The sequence below is a fragment of the Prunus mume genome, linkage group LG4 (genome assembly GCF_029339155.1).
Source record: "Prunus mume cultivar Tortuosa linkage group LG4, ASM2933915v1, whole genome shotgun sequence".
Classification (NCBI taxonomy): Eukaryota; Viridiplantae; Streptophyta; class Magnoliopsida; order Rosales; family Rosaceae; genus Prunus; species Prunus mume.
This window is the reverse complement of record NC_142701.1, coordinates 2917635-2943035: the sequence shown is the minus strand read 5'-3', so window position 1 is coordinate 2943035 and position 25401 is coordinate 2917635. Positions and strand designations below refer to the sequence as shown.

At 35.3% G+C, this 25401-nt stretch overlaps 2 protein-coding genes and 1 long non-coding RNA gene across 3 annotated transcripts; all 3 read right to left on the bottom strand.

The window, feature by feature from the left end:
* Positions 1-354: 354 nt before the first annotated feature.
* On the bottom strand, positions 355-5020 carry LOC103328472 (wax ester synthase/diacylglycerol acyltransferase 9-like). The gene is made up of 5 exons (XM_008230863.2): positions 4736-5020; positions 4042-4599; positions 2437-2784; positions 2160-2297; positions 355-1735 (listed from the first exon to the last, which is right to left on the bottom strand). Exons 1-5 carry the CDS (start codon positions 4922-4924, stop codon positions 1577-1579), a joined length of 1392 nt encoding a protein of 463 aa, XP_008229085.2. The 5' UTR covers positions 4925-5020; the 3' UTR covers positions 355-1576.
* Positions 5021-11015: 5995 nt separating this feature from the next.
* Positions 11016-15552, bottom strand: LOC148917662 (uncharacterized). The gene is made up of 3 exons (XM_089049898.1): positions 14617-15552; positions 13749-14289; positions 11016-11119 (listed from the first exon to the last, which is right to left on the bottom strand). Exons 1-3 carry the CDS (start codon positions 15481-15483, stop codon positions 11016-11018), a joined length of 1512 nt encoding a protein of 503 aa, XP_088906024.1. The 5' UTR covers positions 15484-15552.
* Positions 15553-16227: 675 nt separating this feature from the next.
* On the bottom strand, positions 16228-18487 carry LOC103328462 (uncharacterized). Its single transcript, XR_513862.2, has 3 exons — positions 18036-18487; positions 17872-17917; positions 16228-16577 (listed from the first exon to the last, which is right to left on the bottom strand). It is a non-coding gene; the product is annotated as an uncharacterized LOC103328462 (long non-coding RNA).
* Between the last annotated feature and the right edge of the window lie 6914 nt (positions 18488-25401).

The window sequence follows — 25401 nt, the reverse complement described above, 5'->3', positions numbered from 1 at the left end:
GTGCCACATGTGTTAGTATCCAAAAGTTGATAAACAAGTTAGTGCTTAGTGTTATAGAAGGAATATTCACATTGTTCATGTGGAGTCTCATGATTGGTTGCCGAAATATTTACTCCCAGAACTGAGTCGTGAAATAAGGCTAAAGCAAAAGTAACAATTGGCAATAATTTTTTTGTGGACTTCTGGAAATCTGTTTCATGTAGCTTGGCAAGGAAATTTTGACGCATGGGTACAAGATCCTTTACATGTAAGACCCATTGCTCATGCAATTTGGGATCCTCATTTTGGTCAATCAGCACTGACTGAATACATTAAAAATTTGGATTTGAGCAATCGCAAGATTTGCAACATATGTTCTTTTTGGTCAGAATCAAATTTTATTAGATAGAAGGCAAAAGCTGGTTACAACAAATTGAGCTCAATAAAAAAGAACTGCAACACATGAAGGAATAAAACTTAAGGAGGACATAAAGCAGAGAAAAGCAAAATGCATACAAAAAGCAGGGAAATGTCACACTACCCATAACCGAACAGTTGCGCAATCAACCCAAGCCCACACCCACCGAAGAGGAACCAGTAAACAATGCTCGAGACAGAAAATGGTGGTGGACAAGCCACCAAAGCTACGAAGAACTAGCGCTATCATAATCCAAGTAAAGGAGACCGTCGTGTGGTCGAGGCGCTGAAGATGGTTGTGAAGGGAAGGTGCCGAGAAATTGGGGCCAGTAGTAAGAGGAGAAAATGCATATCAAGCACTAGAGGCTCTTACAAGCAAAAACAAGAAGAGATTATTGATCAACACCACAAACGGGTTGAAACGAAAGCAGCACAAAAGGCTGTAGTAAACCACACAACACGCTTATTCACTCCGTTTGTCACCGAATCACAGATAGAGGCAAATCACAGATCAGAAGTAGTTTTCCAGCATGAATCAAATCTAAAATCTACAAAAGAAACAAAGAAAGCCAAAAAAATGGCCGACAACACAATTGAAATAGGGGAAAACCACCCAAGCCACAAAGACACAATGGCAATCTCTGGACAAAACAGACCCAGAATAGGAGCAAAACAACGAAACCACCCACACCCAATCACACACCCCCTGCAAAATAAAAGAAAAGGCCCAAATCACAGCAAAAGAAAAGGGTGAGGAAGAAAACTCAAGGAGGGAGGGAAAGAGCGGACGGTTAACAAAGGAAGGAAAGGAGAGGGGAGGGAGGGGCAAGACAGAGGCAGGGGAGAGCAAAAGGAAGTCACCACCCAAAAGGGGGGTGGCGGCTAAGTCTCCAAGCCTTGGGTTTTCTTTCCGAGGGAGAGAGCGGCTAAGTCAAGTATTAATTGTTGGGTGTTTAAGTTGAGTTGAAAGAAAACCGATTTGCAACATATCAGAACCTTCCTTCCCCTAACAAAAAATATTTGAAGAATGAAATTGCATCAATTATTTCTTATTAATTTAAGACTTCTATATTTAAAAAAAATTCAGTTTACAATACATATATATAATAATAATAATAATTCAACAAAATAAAGCTCTTTTTATTATTATTTTAAATAGTGGCGGAACTTCAACGGCTTCTTAATTGTTCAGCTTCGGATTCTTGTTGGAGTCTTTGACTATCATGTCCAAGGCATTTTCCATGCATGACTTTAACTTCTGTGGATCTATGATACCTTTTTCCATCTTGAAGGCTAGTCTCACCTTTCCCATATAACTTACAATGGTTATGTCAAAGCCCTGTAAATCCATAGTAGTCATGTTATACTAGTTGCTAAATGCCATAACGGGAAAAACTAATAAATGCAAATTGAAATTGAAAAATACAGAAGAAAATTCATTAATTTCAACATCATTTTCTTTTCTGTTGAACCATGCATTTAGTACTTACTCGTTTAAGGAATGAGTGAAGCCAATACAGCCTTTACGACTCTTATATCCGAGACAGAAATCCACTTACAATTAAACCTCTAACTAAATCTCAAAGTTGAAATATGTTGCCATGTAAGATAGATATGTCCAATTACATTATATGCCAAATTTACTATTAAGGAATATGTGGTCAAGATTTCCAGGTATTTTGAAAAAGTATCAAGAGTGTTAGGGAGTAATTGATCAATATATCTTTCAACATTTATAAGATTTATAACAATGTGTGACATACCTGAGGTAAACCAGGAACCAAAAAGTAGAAACCTTTAATTGGATGATTAGCCAAAGACATCTGCTCCACGGGTCCAATCATATTCGAGATTACCATGCTCGAGTTCTTCAACGTGCGATGAATGTATCTGCTGGATGCCTGCAAAACTAACAATATGTTAACACTAAAAGAAACAAATCTGAATTTGAGCTCTGAAGGAGATTGAATTAGTTCAAATTAATCGGGTCGTGAAGTGACGGCGTAACGTAAATCATATTGTAGTCTTCACTTTACTAACCTCATGGCTTCCAAATTTGTTCACAATCTCCAATAGCCTACTAGTGAAATAAACAGCTAAAGAGTTTCTCTTCTTCTTTATCATTTTGTGTGTGTTCCTGATAAAGTCGTCCGCATTTGAGAGTTCAGTTAACTTGGGTATGGGTACTTGCAAGAATGTAAAACGATTTCCCCATGGCATCTTGCTGTTGGGTTTGATCATCTCCTCAATCGGCATATAATCCCCCATGATCCTTGTGTTCAGCAACACCATTGCTGTACAATCTGCTGTGCTTGAACTTTGGTCAATCTCTTGCATGTACAGTCGAGTTCCGAAGAAGATCATCCCGGTGAGAACATCATTTAGAGTCTAATAGAGTCAGTAAAAAAGTTACATACATTGTACAAATGTGGAAGAACCGCTTCCCAAATTCTGTACTGACTTATTTCAAGAGGCAGTAAATGCATCTATTTCAATGTAGTATATAATATTAAAAAGTTATGATGGTTCACAAATAAATCAATATCTGACCCATTTCAATTTTCATTTTCATTTAAATATAGAGAATATAAAAAAACTTTATAACATGAGATGTCTGACTACAAAACAGACGGTAGCTTTTGTGACAACTGCTACCTATATACTGATGTTATTATGAGATAACGTTGTCTTTCAAAAAAGACTCAAATATGTGAAAAGCAATGATAATGATATGTCTTAGGCCGATTTGGGATTGTTGTTTTTTTTTTTTAAAAAGTTGATTCTGCTGTGCTTTGAAAATAATTTGTTGTAAAGTAAAGCAGCTCTATGTTTGAGTAAATAATATTTTTAAAGTATTGTTAGTACAAAACAGTAGAGTTAAAACCGTTTGGTAAATTTTAATATAAAACTGTTATAATAGTGTTATAAAACAGACATACGTTGAAAGTGTTATGCTCTAATCATGTGGTGGTAGTGGTGGTGGTGGAGTGGAGGTGGTGATGATGAAGGTGGAGTTGGTGGTTGTAGTAGTGGTGGTGGTGGGGATGGCAGTTGTGGAGGTGGTGATGGTGGTGGCAGCGTGGTGGTAGTGTTGGTTGTGGAGGTGGTGGATGAGGTGGGGGTGGTGGAAGAGGTGGTAGTTATGGTGGTGGTGGTGGTGGAGTGATGTGGTGGAGGTGCTGTCATTTTTTTAAAATAAATAATGGTATTTTGGGAATTAAAAAAATTCATTAAAAGCTTAATCTCTGTTTTTTTAAACAGCTTTGAAAAGCAACTATAGCCTACTTTTAAAAGCTGTTGTTCAAAAGGCCACTATTTTTAAAATAATCAGGATATTTTATTTTTACCAAATACATTAAACTACTTAACTTTAAAGTGAAGCAGATTTTTGGCCAAAAAAAAATCCTTAGATTGCTTCAAAATCTAACTGATTTTGGGTTGGAATTAAATTCTATAGTAAATTTAGCTTAACCCCTTTAAAGTCATTCTATAACCTCCCATGTTACCTCATATAAATATGTTGTCCACGAGTTTAAACAATTTTAACACTACGTACTAAAGATTCTGGAAGCCAATTATGAAAAAGAAAAGACATTACACATATAAGAGTCCTCGGATGAAATCCTAATAGTTGAGTCATCTTACCACTCCAAGCTTGTTCTTGATTGATTTGAGTTGATCAAGAGAGAAGGTCATAGTTGCTATAGTACTTGGCCGAAATTCAATTGCATCGTTGCTCGACTTGATTGGTGTTAGATCATCTTCTTTCAAGGTCTTCGAAATGCCCCACCAAATATCTGAAATTGTGTTGCATGCAGATGAGAAAATCTTAGTCACAAAAAAATTCTCCCTCTTCTTCAATTCTGACAGCTGTCGTGAAGGAAAAGTTAAGGGGAGAGAAGGGTTGTCAGCTCTTTGTAGAGTAGAAATGAGAGCACCCATGAGAGAGTAGCCATCTCCTAGAGCATGGTGAAACTTGAAGATTACATTACCAGCTGCATTGCTAGTTGGGTACTTGATAATATGAACTTCCCATAGTGGTTTGCCTTGTGGATATCTTTCTGTTGATAACTTTGACAAATACTCCTCAAGATATTCGTCATATGATTCAGGCGACAGGTTGGAAGGGAAAATAGGGATGTTAACGTGGTCTTCAAGCTTCACTTCGACCCTTTTCCACTCTTTCTTTCCATCATTTTCAACCTGTTTCAAAATCAAATATCGCTCAAGTTTTGAACTTCGTCTATGATAAAACTTGGAAACAAAATTCACACTAGGTGATATATTATTATAAATTGAGAGAGAGAGAGAGAGAGAGAGAGAGAGAGAGAGAGATCACCATGATAGAGGAGAAACGGGGGCTGATGGGGAGGAAGACGTTCTTAAGCAATGACATTGTTTGAGACTCGATATCAATTGGAATCTCAAATTCCAAAACAGCAAGAACCGAAAGAGTTATCACATCACTACTGAAGTACTGGCCATTTGGGCTCACTGGCTCTAGTCCTTCCAAGTTCCCGACCTCCATCTTCTTTGCTTTTACTAGAAATTATACTTCCTTCATAACGCATCGGTTGTGCATTTATAGCAGTTTCCCCAATTCTATCTTCTTCCCAAAAAAAAAAAAAAACATATTTAATATTTGGTAGCTGCTATGATTCATGATCACTGTCGTTCCAATATACTGGGGTGGCTTAACATTAAATCGAGAGACGACCACTTAATTTTCACCTTTCTTTTTCTTTAAGTAGCTGTATCTTATAAGAATGGAAAAGATTTTCTAGTGATATTATTGGTACGTATGTGTTATGCCGAAAACTCATCCAAGGGGTGAGGGTTAAGTTTTTTGTGTGTTTTTGATGAATTAGTTTTGTATATGTGTGTCAAATTGTGATTTGTAGAAAGGAGGTAAGCGTATCCTTAGAATTTAATAGGTTTTAGACATAAAATTTCACTTTGGAAAAAGGAAAAGATTCAAATCAAAGACATGCAAATGTAGTGAAATCTAAAAATAAATAATATTTTTGTCCATTTTTGCTTCTTTTAAAATTTTTCTCTCTCCTTTTGCTTTTTCCAAAATGTCCCTAGAATTTATATTGAAAAGGTAATTATATAGAATTCTAAAAAGACATATTTTAGACATAAGCACAAAAAGAACATAAAGACTATCAGTAGTAGAGTATCTAGATTGGGGTAATTTTCAAGTTTTCAATAATATATATATTTATTTATTTATATGGCTCGTTTGGAAGTGATTTTAGATAGGTCTATTTTGGGAAGAAGCACCTCTCACGTGCTTCTTCATATAATCACTTTTTGTTTTTGTTAGAAAGAGAATTCATTCATTACAAAGAACGACATGATACAGTGTCGTTAAAACCTTCCTATAGGACAACCTCATGGAACAAACCCACTTTTAGTTATTTTATGTAATTCTTGGGAGAAGTACATTCTATGTGCTTCATAAAATCACTTAAATCACTTACTTGGATAAATTGATTCTCCATAAAAGTGATTATTAGCATCTCCAAAATCGCTCCTAAACGGGCCAACGTATATATGATTATAATGAATTTGGTTAAGTATCTGAACGACCAATATGCTCTTTTGTTGCAATGGTATAGAACAATCAATATACCTTTGGTTGAAATGGTACGGGCCAACCAATGTACTTCATGTTGCTAACAAAACTAATTTCTAAACAGTTTCTTACTTTCTCTAATTTCTAAGGGAATTTTTTCGAATTTTGTTATTCACAATTTGCCAAGAATTTGTTAACAAACTCAATTAATTGAATGAAAGCAAACAACACTTTAAGAAAATAATTCAAATCGCACCTCAAAGTCGTTATCCATCTTTCAAAATTCAATCTCTACTCCACATTTATTAGCTGCCAACAAATTTTAAAGGCAGAAGGAGGAGTGGCTGTCTCTATTGTCTTGGTGTGAAGCGAAAGTAAATGATTCCAACAAATTTTAGAGCAGCGTTTTGCAAAGGAAAGCTTATGTTGTAATTATTGGTTTTTTCTTCTTACAGATAACCGGTCCACGATTACAATTGAATGCTGACATAATAACCTCCAACTAACTCATTTGAACGGATCGAATCTCTACCATTGGAAAAGAACAAAAACCAATTATTTTACAGAGTATGGGTTGGACCATTCAAAGAAGTTGGTTCGGGTTATTATGGGTTGGACCATTCAAAGAAGTTGGTTCGGGTTATTATGTCAGCATTCAATTGTAATCGTGGACCAGTTATCCATATAATAAAATATATAAAAACCTTTTCGATAAGATGAAATAATCGTGGAAAATATCAACATTCAGCATGGGAGAACATCGCCATGAAAATCATAAGCTGGATCTGGCAGTGGTATTAATTGGTCAGAACCAGATGATTGCAGTCTGCATGCATGATCCAATCTCTACCATTGGAAAAATAAAAGTAAAGAGTTTGAATGGATCCAATCTCTACCATTGGATAAATAATTAAAAACCAATTATTTTACAGAGAAGGGATTGGATTAACTAAAATATGCACGATATTATACATAGCCTTTGCAGGATTAGGCATAATCTAATCGAATTTAATCCCAAATTATTGGTCACCAAATAATCTAATCCAAGTTATTTTTAGGTTACCAAATATTTGACTCTTTAAATTCTATTTAGCTATATAAAATTTAAGTAAATTTAGGATTTAACCAAAAAAAAAAATTCACTTTTGGAAAAAGCTAAAGCTTTTTCAAAAAAGACAGAAAAACCTCTCAACTTTCAAATCAAATACATGCAAATATAAAAGATTCCTTAGGAAATCCAAAAATAAATAAGGGCAATTTTGTCTATTTTAGCTTCTTTTACAAAATTTCTCTCTCCTTTGTGTTTGATAACCATTTCATTTTTCTTTCACATTTTATTTTCTCTTTTATGAAAACTGAAAACTGAGAACATGTTTGGTAACAAATTTTATTTTCAGTTTAAAAAAAAAATGAAATCTAGTTTTCAAAATCTCCTTTATTTTTTATCGTAAATTTAGCTTAACCCCTTTAAAGTCATTTTTCCTCAACTTCAACCCATCTCTTTATTTTTGTTTCAATAAAATCCTGTTATTTCTAAATAAAACCCGACGACTAAGATCCAACTCGGCAAGTTACATAATCAAGCGCATAATCGAATTTATTGTACTTTTTTTATTCCTAAAATAACCCCAACTAAGCCATTATCGCATTTTGTATATTAATGTAGATGAGCATTTTTGCTTACCACTTTAACCAAATGCGTTTCCTCACCACCCATCTTCTACTTAAAAGATTTAAAATCAAATAGTTAACTATGGTTATACTTATGGACTCAAAGATTTAAAATCAAGCTCTCTACTTTGCCTCCTTCTCCAACACCCTAAACGACGTCGTCTGCTTCAAGTACTAGGTCCACGGCGAAGATCTCGATGCCCTCATTTTTGTCACCAACGACGAGGACCTTGACCACATGATCATCGAGTACGACCGGACTCTACTGCTCCTACACCCCAACCACCATCAATTTGACTATAGTTTCAAGGGATACTACAATAAATAAGCCTTTTTGAAAACAACTTGAAAGTGTTTTTCTGTTTTCATTTTCAAATTGTTTTTTTTTTTTGCTTCTTTTTAATTCATTAATTTTACATCACCACACATGAATACACTCAGTTCCAAAATATAATCCTAATTACAAAAATCAAAACTCAATATTTGGGACCCCTGACTTGGACTTGGCTGCTCTATTTTTACTGGCGATAGACCTAATTCAAACCTCGAGACCTCCATATCCAAAATTCACCAAAAAAATCATCTTACTTCCAAAAAATACTACGAACTCTTTATAACATGTACTTTCATTTTATGATCTCAAATTCGTAATTTAACCCCCAAAAAAAAAAAAAAATACATTTCCAAGTTCCACATAAAACTGAAATCAGTTACCAAACAACTTTTGTTCAATTTTTAATTTTCACTTTTTTAGAAAACTAAAATTAGTTACAAATAAGTTTTTAGTTTTTAGTTTTGAAAAATGAAAACTAAAAACTAAAAACTGAAACTGCAAACTAAAAACTAAAAACTAAAATGGTTATCAAAAGGGCTCAACTTTTCAAAACTCATGTTCTCTCCGTGCAACTCAATCATATACCCTTTCCCCCTAACTCAAAGCTCTCCCTCATCTAATGGACTTCTGAACTCTTTTCTTTTCCTTTCTTTGGTTGTGCAAAGGTTGAATTTTGGGATGTGTTTCATTTTTTCGTTAAATGAACTATATGTTGATAACTTTCTTCTTTGCATTAGTTTATTTTGGTGGAGTTATAATATTAAATGAACACTCTATGATATAAAATGCATTCATAGTTGATGTTTATGCCTGCAATATTTACTATAAAGAAAAACTTATTTCTTTATGATCAACTTGTAACGCGACTCCACTCTCCTTTTTCTCAATGCAGAGTACTTTTTTTTTTAAAACAAAGGGTCAATATACCTAACAATTAATATACCTTATTGAAGATCCAGGCTCTTCTCCTGCTAAAGGCAAACATCTGTCTTTTCTCTAAGTTGACCATCTCTGAAAAAAAGCATCAACACCATCATAACTAAATATCAAAGATAAAATCTGCTCAATCAAGTTAAAATAAATATCACTAAACTAAATGCTAGTTAGTTATGTAAAGTACTCATTCAAACTATTGAAAATTATTTATGAAACTATTTAAAAGGGGGGAAAAAAACATAACTCATAAAATGTATCTAATTTTCCTTGTCTCATCGTATCAGAAAAGTTATCACTTGAAACTAATGGACTAGATAATAATAGCAAAACACTGCTATTTCTGTTCTACACAAATGCATTGGGATCTGTTTTTATCTTCGCCTCGGGCTACGTGCCATACAAACCGCATTTCGTCAGAGCAATTAATTACCAGACATGCAGGAGCAGTGACTTACAAAGTGGTACGGTGCGGTGGGTCGCATGTTTCCACCGGATACAATTATACATATTTCGAATAAATGATCATTAAAAGTCGGCTCACATACCAACGAACTGAACCAAAACAAACCTATTTAAATTAATTTCCGCATAAGAATATAAGGCATTTAAAATATAAATTTTCAACCTTTTCCAGCTAGACAATGAGCAGGTACCTTTCAAATCAAGAATGATTGCCTGCCCACTCCACGTGAAAGAAAAGGTAGGTTGTCTGTCATCCAAGATGTATAAAGCGACGTCTAGATTTAATATTTAGGTTTAATTTCATTTTAAGTTCATTAAAAATTATTTTTCTTGTTTTCATATTCACTTTTTTTCAAGGGAAAATTATTTTTTGTTTTTAAAATTATAAAGGTTTTTAGTTATATAGTAAGTTGATAAAATTTCCCAAAAAATACCAGATGTGGCTTCAAATTCAATTAACAAAACTTGAATGGGATTACATGTAAATGGTAAATTTCCACGCTTTATAAAGTTAAGGTGGTTAATAGTACAAATTAAAAGTCTATGTAGTAATCACGTGCATCCCTAAAATTTCAGATAATATTGATGTCAATTTTACTTTTTCTAACAAACATTCAGCAGATGTCTTGTGACATAATTAATAGCAAAATATAGTTCAAAGGCATTAATAATAGGTTTCCTATTTGCACTTGCAAAAGCCTGTATTGGGTAAGACTTCGGCTAACCCGGCCCAATTCATTTTGCATGCCTTGTTATGATCCAATCTAGGACGTCAAGTACTAAGCTATGTCTGGCTAGTGCTAAGCCACGACGTCAAGTTATGCATCAAGTTTCTGCTTGTCGTTCTTGTTTTTCCCACTGTGGGTTTATTGAATTTCTCTCATGACCACAAATAAAAATAAAAATCTACGATATCAAGTATTCTTGTCTACTCCTTGCAAACAAAATTTGCCACTTCTTCTTACGAATGATTTTGGAGAAGTTATAAAAATTTCTTTTTGAACATATGGGAGCAAAAGAAAATGCAGCTGAATATGCAGACTTAAGAGCAAGGGTGGGATGACGAGAGTAAAGATTTGTTAGAAATATGTTCTATAGTCAAATATTTAATGTTTCTTTCTATATATTTCATCATCACAAATGGGCAAGATTGTTGTTTTCAACCATGATATATAGTCTATTATCATACGTGGTATAATCCGTTCACGTGTACAGTACTAGAATTCAATTACGTGGTATAATCCGTGCACGTGTTATAACATGAATGAACGATATAATTAAGATTTCCCATTTTAGAGAATAAGATTAATAAATATCTACTGATATTATAACATGTGAACAAATTATACAACGTGTCTTTATTCCACAACTATCCAAGACCGAACATGAGAAGGACTCACCAAAATTAGGGAAAAAACAACATAGGAAAAAACATCTAAGTAGAAGCACACCCCATCCCTAACCTCCCTCCACCCCACCACAATGTCACAGCCCATTGCAAGTCGCAATAAAAAAAGACTGATATCAAACTGGTTACATAAAATATAATTGGCACACGATAAAATTCCGCAAATAGACACTAATGAGTAATAACCACATACTTGCGGTACACCTAACACCATAAAGTTATATCCTCTAACTGGATGATCCGCCAAAGCCATTTGCTCCTCTGGCCTTATCATATTTGATATCATGAGGCTCGAGTTCTTCAATCTGCTGTGCATGTATCTTGATGCTCCCTGTAACACCGGCACCAATTCCAAAGGAGGAATGCATTATGTTATATATTCTTCTATCTATGTACGTAGGAAAACAAATACATTACGCTACAAGAAAAAGCATTAATAGCGACTAGTATGATGTGACAGATGAGTTGGCTAAAAGCACCATTAGAATCTAAAGGTACAATATGGGTACAAATAATCATGTGTTAGCTATATTAGGACCTAAGCCAACAGAGTTTTTAGCTACCTCAGTTTATGTCACGGATGTCAATGAATATTAATTATGTTTTCTTGTAGTGAAATTAATTTATTTAGGAATGATGGCCACCTCATAGCCGCCTCTAATTTTCTTCACGATTTCTAACATCTTCTTGTTGATGTAAACAGCAAAAGAACTTATCTTCCTCTTTATAAGCTTTTGTGCTTTGAACACGAAGTCCAGTGGGTTCGATTTGATTGGCTTGTAATCACCATGAGTGATCCTGTGAATGTATGGTTTTTGTAATTTTCTTTTGGCTTCCCTTGACAACTTTGTAATAGGATTTGTATTGTTATTTATCAAGCTCAAGTTTAGATTAAGAAAAGCTTCTTTTGGTGTTCTTATCTAACTTCTGTTCTATGAAGGTTCAAGCAAATTGACAAAGGTAAATTGTGCATTGCATATCATTACATTAAACTGTCTTCATAAAATGATGACTAGTCATCTGTTTCTCATATGACTAGTCATCCTTGCTTTGTAGGATTTCCAGTTGGAAACTGTTTTGTCTTATTCTCCTTTCTCTCTCTGCTACCATGTGTGTTTCTGACCTAAGGATTTTTTTTTGTCTGTAAAGACTACAAATTTGCTCATTTGGCTGCTGTCTCTTTTGGGTGGAAGTTTTGGAAAGATTGACTTGCTATTTTTCTCTTCTTCTTCCTCAAGAGAGAACCAAATATTTCATCTATGAGTTTTTCCAATTGATTCTTTTTGAAAAACTGCATTTGAAACACGAATCTGCATCTAGCTACTTAAATCATTCTCTCATTTATATCAAGGTCAGATTCAAGACTGATTTCTTCAAGAGTATGGTTTCTTGAAGAAATTGGTCATTCTCCTTTGAATCCAAATTTTGGTTTCGGTTTGTGTTGGAGCTTATAAGATAGTGCCATGGGATGAACAAGCTGGAGAAGGAGCTGTCATTGCCATGAAGAATTGAGCTTCAAGCTTTGCTAAGTTGGAGAAGAAGATTGCACAAAGGAGGTGTAGCTCATCTTCCTAAATAAATTTAGGTTTTTCTTGAGCTTGCTTGTGTTCCTTTGTAAGAATCTTTTTCTACTTAGTGGATTGCCTGGTCGGTTGATGACCCCCAGTTTTTCCCAATGGTGGTTTTCTGGGTGAACAGTTTCTAGTTTCCATCTCTGTAAATTTTTTGGGTTTGTGTTCTTGATAGTTGACTAGTCATCTGGGTTTGTGCGGTTGATTAGTCATCTTTTTCTGTTGTTTGATGCTTGCTTGATTATGTTGTCTTCACACACTTTCACCAAAGTTGTTGCTAGCACAGGGGATGCCTAGATTGACTGGTCCTTTTAAGTGCCTAGGTTGTCACTAGTAATTCTCTAAGCTTGTATGTTCATCTTGGTATGCTCTGTGTATGTTATTGTTTGGTATAATTCATATCTGACAGTTGACTAGTCATAAGAGTATGAGCATTTGGTCAAGGTCTAGAGTGTGTGAAGGTTGCTGTGTTTTTGGTTGAATATCTTTTAAATTTACCCCTCGTCACCTAAGTACCAATTTCAATTGGTATTAGGTGTGTAAATATGGAAATGGATCAAATTGCTCCTTGCATTCATGATGAGCTTGCCTTGTTTGTTAAGAAATATATGAGGGTTGTCAAAGACAAAACCAAAGTCACTAGGAATTGTCAAAATCTTCCTAGTTCGTCTACATGTGTGTGTCAAGACAATGTTTTTAAGGAGAGGAATTTTTTGAACTCTTATGGCTTTAGGGATGACAAAAGTTTGAAGAGTTTTGTAAAGTGCTATCTATGTGGCGGTGTAGTCACATTGATGTGGAATTTACAAAAGTTTGAAGGTTTTTGTAAATTTGCTCATTTGGCTGACGTGGTTGTCCTTTTAAAAGTCGTTTGTTTAACCTGCCTTGACGTATGTATGCCCGGAGACGTCAGTTATTTTAGACTATCCAACGTGTAGAACATCTGTCACGACAGTTAATGGAACTGAACGGCCTTTATTTCGACCTTTAGACGACAGTTTATTTTAACCGAACTGACTTGTTTTCTTTTTCAGATGTCAATTTTTTTGCTTTACATTCTTTTGCCTTTTTAAAACCCGACGTTGTTTTTATTTTAGACGTCTGTGTTTCCAGTTTTTTTACCGGACCGTCGTACTTTACAGCTTTAACCTAGCTTTTTTAATTTTTGATTTGTTGTGCCTACATATAATGAATATGTGATTAGAATTAAAATGATGTATAGAATTATTAATTAGTATCATACAATTAACTGAATAAGTAATGTCATACATTACAACAATCAATCAATCCATATATCTTCACACCCATCTCTAATATTTTCATTCCCTAACTCACCCACTAGGTCATCAAATGTGTCAACATTTGGTATCCCTCTAGTAAATGGCTCACACTCAATTCTAGTATCACCTAGCACATCATCACCAATAACATCATTATATTCTCTATTAGGCATTGATAACACTACCGACCAACCACGATGCATTGGGTCGTCAACATAAAATACTTGTTTGACTTGAGAAGCCATAACAAGTTGGTCATTCCTATATCCAATTTTACTCAGATCTACAAGGGTAAATCCAAGTTCATCGACTACAAGACCTAAAGTGTTATCTATCCAATCATACCTCAAGACTGGGATTCTAAACTTTTGGTAGTCAAGGTCCCAAATTTCTTGAATGATACCATAAAAACTCATATTGGAGATAACAAGGTTTTTATCCTTGGCACTAGCAACTTGCATAGTATGTGCAAGTAAATAAACTCCACTATTTTGAACAGTTCGCACATCATCTTGTGCCTTGGTGTTAAATTTAACACCATTAATAAGATAGCTCCTATATGATAGCATTGCCATACTTGGACCAGCTGCTAGCCACCTCAAATTTTCTGATACGCCATTATGCTCTTCCCTATTAAATTCACTTTGAACCTGCAAATTAATCATATATATCTGAATTCAATCTAACATATAGAATGGAAGAAAATTAAAAGTTGAATATGCATGTCATTCAATAACATATATATATATATATATATATATACCTTAAAGTGGAGCCATTAAATGAAAGTGCTATTGTGCTTATCTTGTAGCCACTTTGTTCTCTTTCTAAATTTTGGATAAGTGGTCTTGATGTGGATCATATGTTCCTTACATTGATACGAAAAAAATCAAGCATTATGGTCCCTTGTATGTAAAATAAACATAAGGAATAATAATATTTAAAATGGCACTCCATATGAAAAATAAAAGTTATACGTACTCGATATAAGGGAGGACTTTCTCCGTATTCTCTAAGACATATAGATGTGCATGGTTCAACAAGTCCCGATCAAGTAAGCTTACTGTGCAACCTGATAATGGCTTCGAAACTCCCATTTTCTGGCTTGAAGGCACTCTAACTATACTAACATAAGATAAATGCTTGATGCAAAACTTTACAGCTTCTTCAGCTATATACTGCTCAGCAATGCAACCTTCCGGACGATTACGGTTCTGAACATACCCTTTTAGCATTTTCATATACCTTTCAAATAGATACATCCATCTAAAATATACTGGGCCACATAGACGAACTTCTCTGACAAGATGTACTACTAGATGAAACATAATATCAAAGAATGAAGGGGGAAAGTACTTTTCAAGCAAACACAAAGTAACTACTACATCTTCTTTCAACTTATCTAGCTTGGAAACATCTACCGTCTTTGCACATATAAAATTGAAGAAGAAGCACAATCGAGTTATTGCATACCTTGCAAGCTTCTCCAAAACAGAACGAATTGCCACAGGGAGCAATTGTTGCATCAAGGTTTGACAATCATGAGATTTAAGTCCAAGAAGTCTTGAATCTTTTAAAGATACAAGATTTTTTATATTTGAACAATAACCTTCAGGGACCTTCATACCATAAAAAGAATTGCAAACTGCTCTCTTCTCTGCTCTTGACAAATTCCAAGGCCCTGGAGGCAAGCGAGTACGTCTTTGTCCATACTCGGGTTGCAAATCAGTTTTGACCCCCATGTTCAATAAATCTAATCGAGCAGCAATCTCATCTTTATTTTTTCCAAGGATCTCCAGCAATGTACCAATGATACTATCACAAACATTCTTCTCAATATGCATAACATCTAGGACATGCCTCACATGAAGGTATTTCCAATACTCGAGATCAAAGAATTTTGATTTCTTCTTCCAACAAACTCTGTCACCATCATTCTCACCAACATTTCCCCCATTTTTCGAGCCCCATATGTAATTAATATCTTCAACCATGTACAACACTTCTTCTCCGATTAATGGCTCGGGAGGCATGCCTATATTCACACTACAACATAGAAACCCTTCTATGACGTCTGATTTGTGTCATGAAAGGCATTTAATGACGCGGATCAGGCGTCGTTACCCACGTCGTCCAAAGGAGGGGTCATGGAAACTTTTTCAAAGCACGACCTTTGTTCCGCGTCATGGAATAGGGTTTCAATGACGCGGATAGCGTATCGTGGAAACTTTTCCAAAGCATGACGTCTATTCTGTGTCATGGAATAGGGTTTCAATGACATGGATAGTGTGTCGTGGAAACTTTTTCAAAACACGACGTCTGTTCCGCGTCGTGGAATGAGGTTTCAATGACGCGATTAGTGTGTCATGGAAACTTTTTCAAAACACGTCTATTTCACGTCATGGACTAAGCGCCATTAAACTTAACGACGTTGCTAAGACGTCATTGAAATATTTTTCATGACACAGTTTAGACGTCATTGAAATTCTATAATTTTTTTTTAATAAAAATTCTTAATCTGTATATATATCACATCATATCAATTATACAAAAAGAAATTAATATATAAAAGCAAAAATATAGACACAAAGACAAAGTACTCTAAATTATGTTTCTATTATTCAAAATGATTCTAGTATATTAAAATTGTCTTTAACGAATCCCACTAAACCGTTTCCCTTTCAAGAAGTTAAAAATATGAAGAATGAAGCTTACAGGACAAAACAAAAACCACAAGGCGTTTTGGTATTTTTATCCAAGCCCATAATTATCCTCTTAATCCTCCAGCACGAGAAAAAAGCTCATAAACTTGCTCTTCTATTGTGTAGAATGACATATTCACAATATAAACAGTTGTTGATGCCAGGAGTGCTTGTTCAAATTCCTCCAGTGATCCAGTAAATCTTCTATCCCGATATTGTGAAAGCTTCGATTGATCCTAATGAAAAAAGAAAATGATGAAAGATGGGGTATTTGCAGAGAGGAATAAAATGCATGTTGGATCACAGAGGATAAGCTGTATTTTCATTAGTATTTCAAAGTGAGACTTGAAGAAGCACACAATAATCTAGAAATGCACAGATGTATATTATGGCCACTGAAGTTCCCTTTTTTTCTATAACAGAAACGGTTATGAAAATAGAGTAAAATGAATCTAAGAAATCATAATGAATATATCCCATTTAGTTCTAAAAAAAAATTCACAGCACATGAATAGCACAGGGTACTTGAACAAGAAATCTGGTTAAGTAATTACTATGAACAAATCTTTTTAAACATATTTCAGAACTTCTCTAGCATCCATGCATGTGATTGATTTGAACCAAATCGAAGACCACATCTTTTATATGACGACATCTTTTTAAGAAAAGAAAAAGGCTGCTGAATGACATTGGATACAATAATTGTTCAGAGTCATTCACAATATATGTCCTGGCAGTGTGCCACTATTCTACACAGCTTCTCCAGAAACTCCAAAACAATCGCACTTAAAGTATTTATAAAAATAAATAAATAAAATGGAAACTACGGACATATTTGACTTGACAACAAAGAAAAGAGAAGATGAACTTAAACATTCCCCTTTGCACATTGCACTGTCTAATTCTCAAACAGAAGAAAATAAAAGGGGTGGGGGCTTAACTTCTAATTTCCATCTCTCACCCACCATGAGTTTCTTTTCCTTCCTTCTTTTCTTGTAATATTATCTCCTAGCCCTGCATTGACTTACCAAAATGGAATATTTTACACCTTTCTCTTCAAACGGAAAAGAAAAACCTAGTGCATTGACACTAGTACTAAATTTGAAGTCCAAGTTGAGAAGAAGATCAATAAAATCCAAGACTACTTTTCCTTGAATAAAGCCATCACCGTCTGCAACTGAAGGCAAATCCACCTCTGTTTAAAAATAAAATAAAAACTCTACTCACTGTCCATAGGCAAATACCCCACAGTATTATGGTTTAGAATTTAGGACACCAAAAGAATTGATTCATTAATTGATGAATTCTAATAGAAAAACTGAAACATTAATTCATGGAAAACTTAACTGGGACAAGCAATCGAAAACAACAATCTTACTTTCATCTGAGTTTATACTTCATCTCAAGCCTATCAAGCAATCACCACCAAACTAGAAACCAAATTAATGTAAACAAAAACAAAACAGAGCAAACCCAATATCTCATTCAATATCACAGATCACTTAATCAGAAACCAAGTTAAAGTTTCACCTGTCTTGCAGGCCTCCCTTACTGCAGCTGGCTGCACCTCTGTAGCCTACAGAACTCAGCAGCCAAATCCAACACCACAAATAAATATAGAAATTAAAACAGCAAAACAAAATCACAATAGCATCAACAAAATTAAAACAAAAAGGAAAAGAGGGAGATGATACCTTGATAAAATCTTGGTCTCCAATCAAACGAATGTTAGGATAAAATCTTGAACATACCCAAATTGAACCACCAATGTCAAACCTAACTGAGGCTTCCGAAAAATCAACCACCATCAACCATGGCTCAGTGCAACCAGATGGAGATTTGTGACTTCGAAGGAGATGAAGATCTATGACTTCAAAGGCGAATAAGAGAGATAAAATGAGAGGGAATCAGATATTTGAAGATGAAGCATTTTGGAACTAAAATTGGGTTTTTGGAATTGAAATTGGGGGAAGAATAGAAATTTTTGAAGGTTTAAATTGAAACATTTGAGGTGAGAGAGAAAATTTAAAAGGTAAGCTGGGGTAGAGTGTTGAGAGCTTTCTGAATTTGAGTTAGGAATTTTTCAGAGTGATTTGGGAGAGAGGCTTGCAGTCTGAGACAGAAGAGAGATGAGAGAGGATTTGAGTTTAGGGGCTGGAGAGAGAATAACACGCACCAAACTTAAATTTGGTGAAAAAAAGAGCGAAAAAAATTTGTGGGAAAAAAAATATTTAAAATCTGTGACGCAGAAGAGATGCCGTCAACTTTATGACGCAGAATCCGCGTCGTCTCATATAAGTATTTCATGACGTGTAGAAGACGTCATTATTTGAAAGGTATATCTATGACGCAAATCTTGCGTCGTCGTATAAGGTGTATCTATGACACAGATCTTGTGTCATCGTACAAGTACTTCATGGCGTGCAGAAGACGTCATTAAATTCACAACGTTAATGACGTATGATAGGCGCCGTCTAAATGTACTAGAATCAATGACACACATTCAGCGTCATTAAAAATGATTTTAATGACGTGTCCAACGAATGTCATGATAACGGAGTCATAAACTCACTTCAATGACGCATTTTAAAACACGTCATGGTTTATTACATTTAATGACATGGATTTTTGATGCGTCATTAAATCTGTGTCATAAAAAGGCATTTTTGTTGTAGTGTCAGGTTTCCCATTAAAAGCTGCACGCTGCCTCCGATATGGATGATTGATTGGTAACCATTTTCTATGCCCAATGTAACAAATTTTGTAACCATTTTTCAACATGTGACTAGGTGTATCATCGCCGCATATTAGATAAGCTTTATATCATTTAACGACACAACCAGATAAGTTGCCATAGGCAGGAAAATCATTAATTGTCCATAGTAATACACCTCTGAGTGTAAAGTATTCTCCTATATGTGCATCATACACTCTCTAATCCTATCCCACAGAGATTTTAAATCATCAATCAAAGGCTCTAAGTAGATGTCTGTATCATTTCCAGGCTGTTTAGGATCAGAAATCAATAAAGGCAATATCATGAACTTTCGTTTCATGCATAACCATGATGGGAGATTATATGTAACTAAGATAACTGACCAACAACTGTATCTGCTACTTAAAGAACTATGGGGATTGAATCCATTAGATGAGAGAGTCAATCTCAAGTTTCTCGACTCTTTACCAAACTCGGACCATTTATCATCAACAAGTTTCTAAGATGGGGAATCTGCTGGATGAGACATCTGACCGTCAACTAATTTTCTAGCAGCATGCCAAGTCAAAACTCTTAGCTGTTTTATGTGATTGGAACATCCTTTTAAACCTTGGAATTTGAGGAAAATACTACACCACCTTCGTTGGCACACCTTCTTTCAAGATTGAATATTTGCCTTCTTTCCACCTTGAGACACCACAAATAGGACAATTAGTTGAATCTTCATAATCCTTCCTATACAAGATGCAGTCATCACTATGTCAAAAATTGGCTTTAGCAACACTACATTAGCATCAGTAAACTGAGAACCGATGCTTTAAGTACATTAGGCATCACTTTTATAAATTATGATGCTAAAAGGTAAAAAGACATTAGCAAAAATATTTTGTTTTTCTTAGCGATGCCTTGATGCCAATTTAGCATCGTCTGTTCTAACGACTGATGCCTAAAGTTTTTTTCTTTTTTTTAAAAGTGGGGGGCCTTTTTTTTTTTTTTTTGGCAAGCACTAATGCTAAAATTATAGTCAACACTCCAGCAAAAAATTTCGCGCTCCCTCTCCTTCTTTCAGACTTCCCTCGCAAACTCCGCTCCTTTCCCTCACATTTTTTTCAATCCCTCCCAAACTCGCTCACCATTTTTCAGCTTCTATCTCCCCAAAAAAAAAAAAAAAAATAGAACTCACAATTTTTTTGGATCTCCTCCATCTCCTTCTTCTCTTTCCTCCATTTGGACACTTGAAGTTTGCCCACAACAAAAATAACTTAAGGCATTCGAAGAAAGGCAGAGCCATAGGCATCCTCCTCCTCGTCGAGAGAGAGCCATGGAAGTCCCTTCGTTAGGGTTTTACTTGCGTCGGCGTCCTCTTCCGCAACCGATGTCCTCTTTCTTGTCGGTGTCATCCTGTGAGATTATTTAAGTTATGTTTTGGGAAATTTTAGTTAGGGTTTCAATTTATTGAGTAATTTCTCTAATCTTACTGTGTTTTTCTATCTTAGGATGGGTTGTTGTCTCTTGGATCTCACTACCTCTCTGGACTTTAATCTAATGTATGAAAATGTCTAAGCTTTCTATGTTTGGGTGTTTCTGATTTGGTGTTAATGTTTCTGATTTGTTTTCATCTTTCTTCAATCTCCTACCTTTTTCGTTTTATTTATGTATTAATTGTTTGTGCCTAATAACTCACAGTCCTAAACTGACCGAAGGGACCTCCTCTCGGCCCTAGCACCTACTCATGAACCGTAACGACCACGTTTTGTTACGCATTTCGCCCTCCTTAAGACAAGAGAAAAGCTGCAAAGGCAGAATCCTCTCGGCCTCGCGATCGCGGTATTATGGGCCAAAGCCGATGGCCATAAAAGATATGGCCAAAGATACTGCGGTCAAATCGCCACGTGGCCTCAGGGTCCCACGCCCTATTTAATGAAGTAATGCCTCTGACTATTGCAGCAAGTCCACTAGTTGCAAGAAGCATTTAATGCACGAGGAGAGAGGGGAAGTGATCTGAAGTCAGGATTTGGTAATAGAGATCGAGTGGTTAGACACAAACATTCTCACAAGTATGCTTACAACTTGAGGTCAGATCACCAACCACCGGACCAGGGCATTAAATGGATTCCCACAGCCAAGGGGGCAAAACCCAAAATCAGGCGGTGGCTGAGATTTACCTGGATCCATGAGGGTCACACCACCATGCTTCACGATCCCAAATGCCGATTTGACTACCCACTTGCCCCAATCATGCTCCACCACGCAGATCTTTTCAGCCTCGATTGTCCCTCCAGGACTCCCCCTATAAATACTAAGCTCAAGGCTACATTCAAAGGAGTTCAAACACCAAACCAAAAGCCTCCCACGGAGCAAATTATATTTTCTTGTAATGCACTTTCAATACCTTTAATTGCTTTCCTAAGAGTAGTGGTAGATTGTAAGGAAAATCCATTCATCAATATATCATATGATCCTTGATTTTCAAGGCGTCGGAGCACCATCTCTGTTATCATCTCATTCACCCCATATATCATACGACCGTCGCTCTTTGAGCAACGCGCCGGAGCACGGCCTAAAACACTCCACCAACACCACCATTAAACGGCCTTGTAGCTTAGGCCGTGAACCTGACGGTCGAGATCGGTTCCTCTCTCGCCACAATCGTTTGATAGAGTCGAACTCGAAACAGGCGCATCATTTAAACCATCTTCACCCAAACCTCATCACCATCTCGACGCACGGTAGACCGTGCTGGCACGCCGCGCACAACCACACCGCATTCAAAAGAAAGACGCCACATGTTAACGCACATCCTCGGCCCGGAGCACCAGGCCGTGAGATTTGCGCAGCCAACATTAATGTTTCTGAATCTCATGCTTTCTTTTGGTGCAGGTATTGGAAGGTGACGGATCTACGATTTTCTCTTTCTCAAGATCGCCATATCGCTCAACTCATCTCTGTGCTCTCAATTTCTCGCTCAATTCATATATGCTGTAAGCTTTTCCTTACTCATATCTCCGCTCTTACTCTCTCATATGACAATGCTAACCTCTGAAACCACAAACCCACCGAAGTCCCAACTCTCCTCCCTCTGCAACATTTGATCTCAAATCAGTCCAAATTATCAGTTTTTTCAAATTTTTTATGTTGCTATGTTTAGGTTTCGGACACAGTAAGTAAATTGCTTTCTCCGACTCCTAATTCTCCTTCAGGTAAAACCTAAAACACATTTATTTTGTCTTATTGATCTGCATAGATTTTCTGGTTTATGTTGTTGTCCTAAATTCACTTCTCAAAACCCACGCTTTGAATTTATGGATGAAATTTTAGTAAAATACTGTGATGTCTTTTGTGTTTGGTATCACTGATTAAAAGTAGTTGCTTGCTTACTTCGTTGTAACTTTCTAGCTTTGTTTTCATTGGTTGTGATAAGAATTCATTTAAAGTTCGATTTTCTGATATTTCACATATGTGCTTAATTGTTGTGAGCTTAGAATTTGTGTCATCGTAAGCTGCATAATTTTATACCACTGATTTAATCCCAGCTCCTTGCTTGTTTTTGTGTTCTGTCTTGTGGTCTAAGGTCACATGGATATTAGTCATGTTCTCTATTGTTGGAACTACTTTAATATTAACTATATACTGCATGATTGTATATACTACTTAAATTATATCGCACAAGTTCTGATTTAATCGTGTCCCCTGGAGTTCCCCTACTAAACTATGGTCTTTCCTCTTTGTTGCAGTTGGTGAGTAGTAGTGTTTATAAGTTATATGGTCATTGTTACTGCATTTAAATCTTTTGAGAATAAATTTTTTATTTGTTTTATATGGTGTAACATTCTTTTGTCATACTTGTATTGGTTGTGTATTGGTGTTGTAATCCATTTTCATGAATTATTGCAAAGGCATTGGAAATGATTCTTAGAGATATAAGCAGCCTCGTTTAGTTGTGGTCCTTGTCAAAATGCAGGGAAAGCAGGTGATGTCTGAGTTGGATTTTGCTGCCGAAATTCTCCCAAAAAATATCAAGATTTTAGCAGTGACAGGGACTAATGGAAAATCAACTGTTGTCACTTTTGCTGGACAGGTTACACATCTTTTTTTAATGCTTATTCATGGTAATTTTAGTAGTAAATGTCTCATATTGTTGCTGATGGCAACATAATCTGAACCAAATTGCTGTTCAAATGAATTCCTTAATCGAAGCCTAAATGAAAAATGACCAGTGAGAAAAATGAAGTGCTGACGTTTTGAGAAATTCACTACATCAACCAAAATATGTTCCCCCAATACCCAAATTCCAAAAAATGGATGAATAATTAAACCTGAAAAAATGATGTATAATTTATAAAATTTAAAATAAAGCTGTCTTTAGAAGCTGCGTATCCATGTAAAGTATCTTGAAATTGCTAGGATAAATCAATTTTCTTAAATCATGAATTTATCCGGTTGTAAAATGGAGTTCCACATTCTATCAATTAATATTCTTTTACTCATTTGAAGGTAGATGCTTAGCCATTTTGGCATCGAGACATTTGTGGGGGGTAACCTTGGGATTCATATTGGAGTTTGAAGTTTCAATCTTGGGCTGTGATTTTTGCAGATTTTGGTTTTTCAATTTCTATTTGGAGAGCATATGCAGATAAGGTGAGTATATTTCATATTACTTTTGGACTATTTGCTCATTCATCAGTTTTTAATTGAGTTTAGGTTTCAATCTTCAGTTTGATTTATATTTAGATGCACTTACAGACAAGGATTTTAGATTAGTTTTTGACTAGTTGATGTAGTTTAATTTTCGGTTTGGCTATTAGGCTCTCTAATCATCAATTTTAAGTTATTCTTTGTTTTCCTCTTCTTTCTATGATTTTTTTTGTTTGTGCTAACAAAGAGAAAGAGAAATAGAGAAAATGATAGCTGAGATTTTAACAATTTAGTTTCAATCTCTCTGACTAAATTATTACAAGTAGCCATAGAATTTATACTCGGAGTGTGAGATTAACCAACTAAGCATGTGTCAATGCTTACTAACTGCGACTTGTAAGAGTCTGAGCTCTACTAAGCTAATTTTGGTTTACGGTTTAGGTCATTGACAAGAAATTGAATCCCTTCTTGTTTGGTGCTTCTGCTTCTCTGATATAATGATAGTGTATATTTTGTATTAAACTAGTTTAAGGAAGGGTTCTTTCCTCTTCTTTTGGTGGATTGTTTTACAACCCAATAAATTTTACAGGGATATAAATATATGTTTGCCTTTGTCCTTGGGATCTACACTCTTGCAGTTTCAGAGGCTTTATCAGAAAATTGCTGGTAACGCGTAATGCTTTTGCTGTTTTGCTTGTTTTACAAATTTCCAATAAATTTACTGTTGTGCTTGTTATACAAATTTCCAATAAATTGGGTAGTGGCCACTCGTTTTTTATCTTTAGTTTTGTTTTAAATTTAGTGCATGAATAATGAATCTTCCTCTTAAATTTGGGAATACAAGAAAGTATAGAGTAATAAGGGAGCTTTTGTATTTCAATGGGGTTGACCAAACCTACAAGAATTGGATATGGCATGGGCAATCTATTGAATCAAATGGAAGTGAAAGTGTAAATCAAGAACCACATCTTGAACACGACGTAGTCGGTGAAACAATTGATATGTGCTATTAATCTTGTGTTTCAATTTAGTAACTATGAATAATGGTTGGCAGCTATTTTGTTTCACTTGGTAAAAGGCCAACAAAGGGATCAAATGATTGGATTTTGTGTAGTATAAAATCCTATATTTGCAAATTACCAGTTGTTTAGAGAATGAGCAATGTGACTTATTTTTTGGAACTTGGGTCTGTGTTAATTAAGAAGAAATGCTAGCTGTGCTTGTCTAGCTCTCTACCCCATCACATGATCATTTAATTGCTAGTTGAAACATGAAGTGGGATCCCTTTAATGACTTCTTGTTATCTAATTAGATTGATTGACAAATTAGATTTTCTTGTTCACCAATATGATTTGGTAAATTTGTATATTGGTTAATTTGAAATGACAACATATCTTATGCAAATTTAGTACCTTGCACTTTTTAAGCTTATGTTCATATTACACACTGTTTGTGTTTACATTCTACTTTTTTTTTTCTTCCAGTATATAGATAGACAGAAGGACACGTACACCTAAATGGAATTGGATGAGGTGCAAGAAGAATTGGCAACGTTAACTCATGTCTTAGAATGGCTTTTTGATTGAGCTAAACATTCCTTCATTTTACATGTCTTTCTAGCTAGTATTTTGCTAATATATAGACAAGTATGGATAGTTTGACGTGTAGGGCTGCAAAAATTGTGATTTGGATGTGACAAGTATGGATCA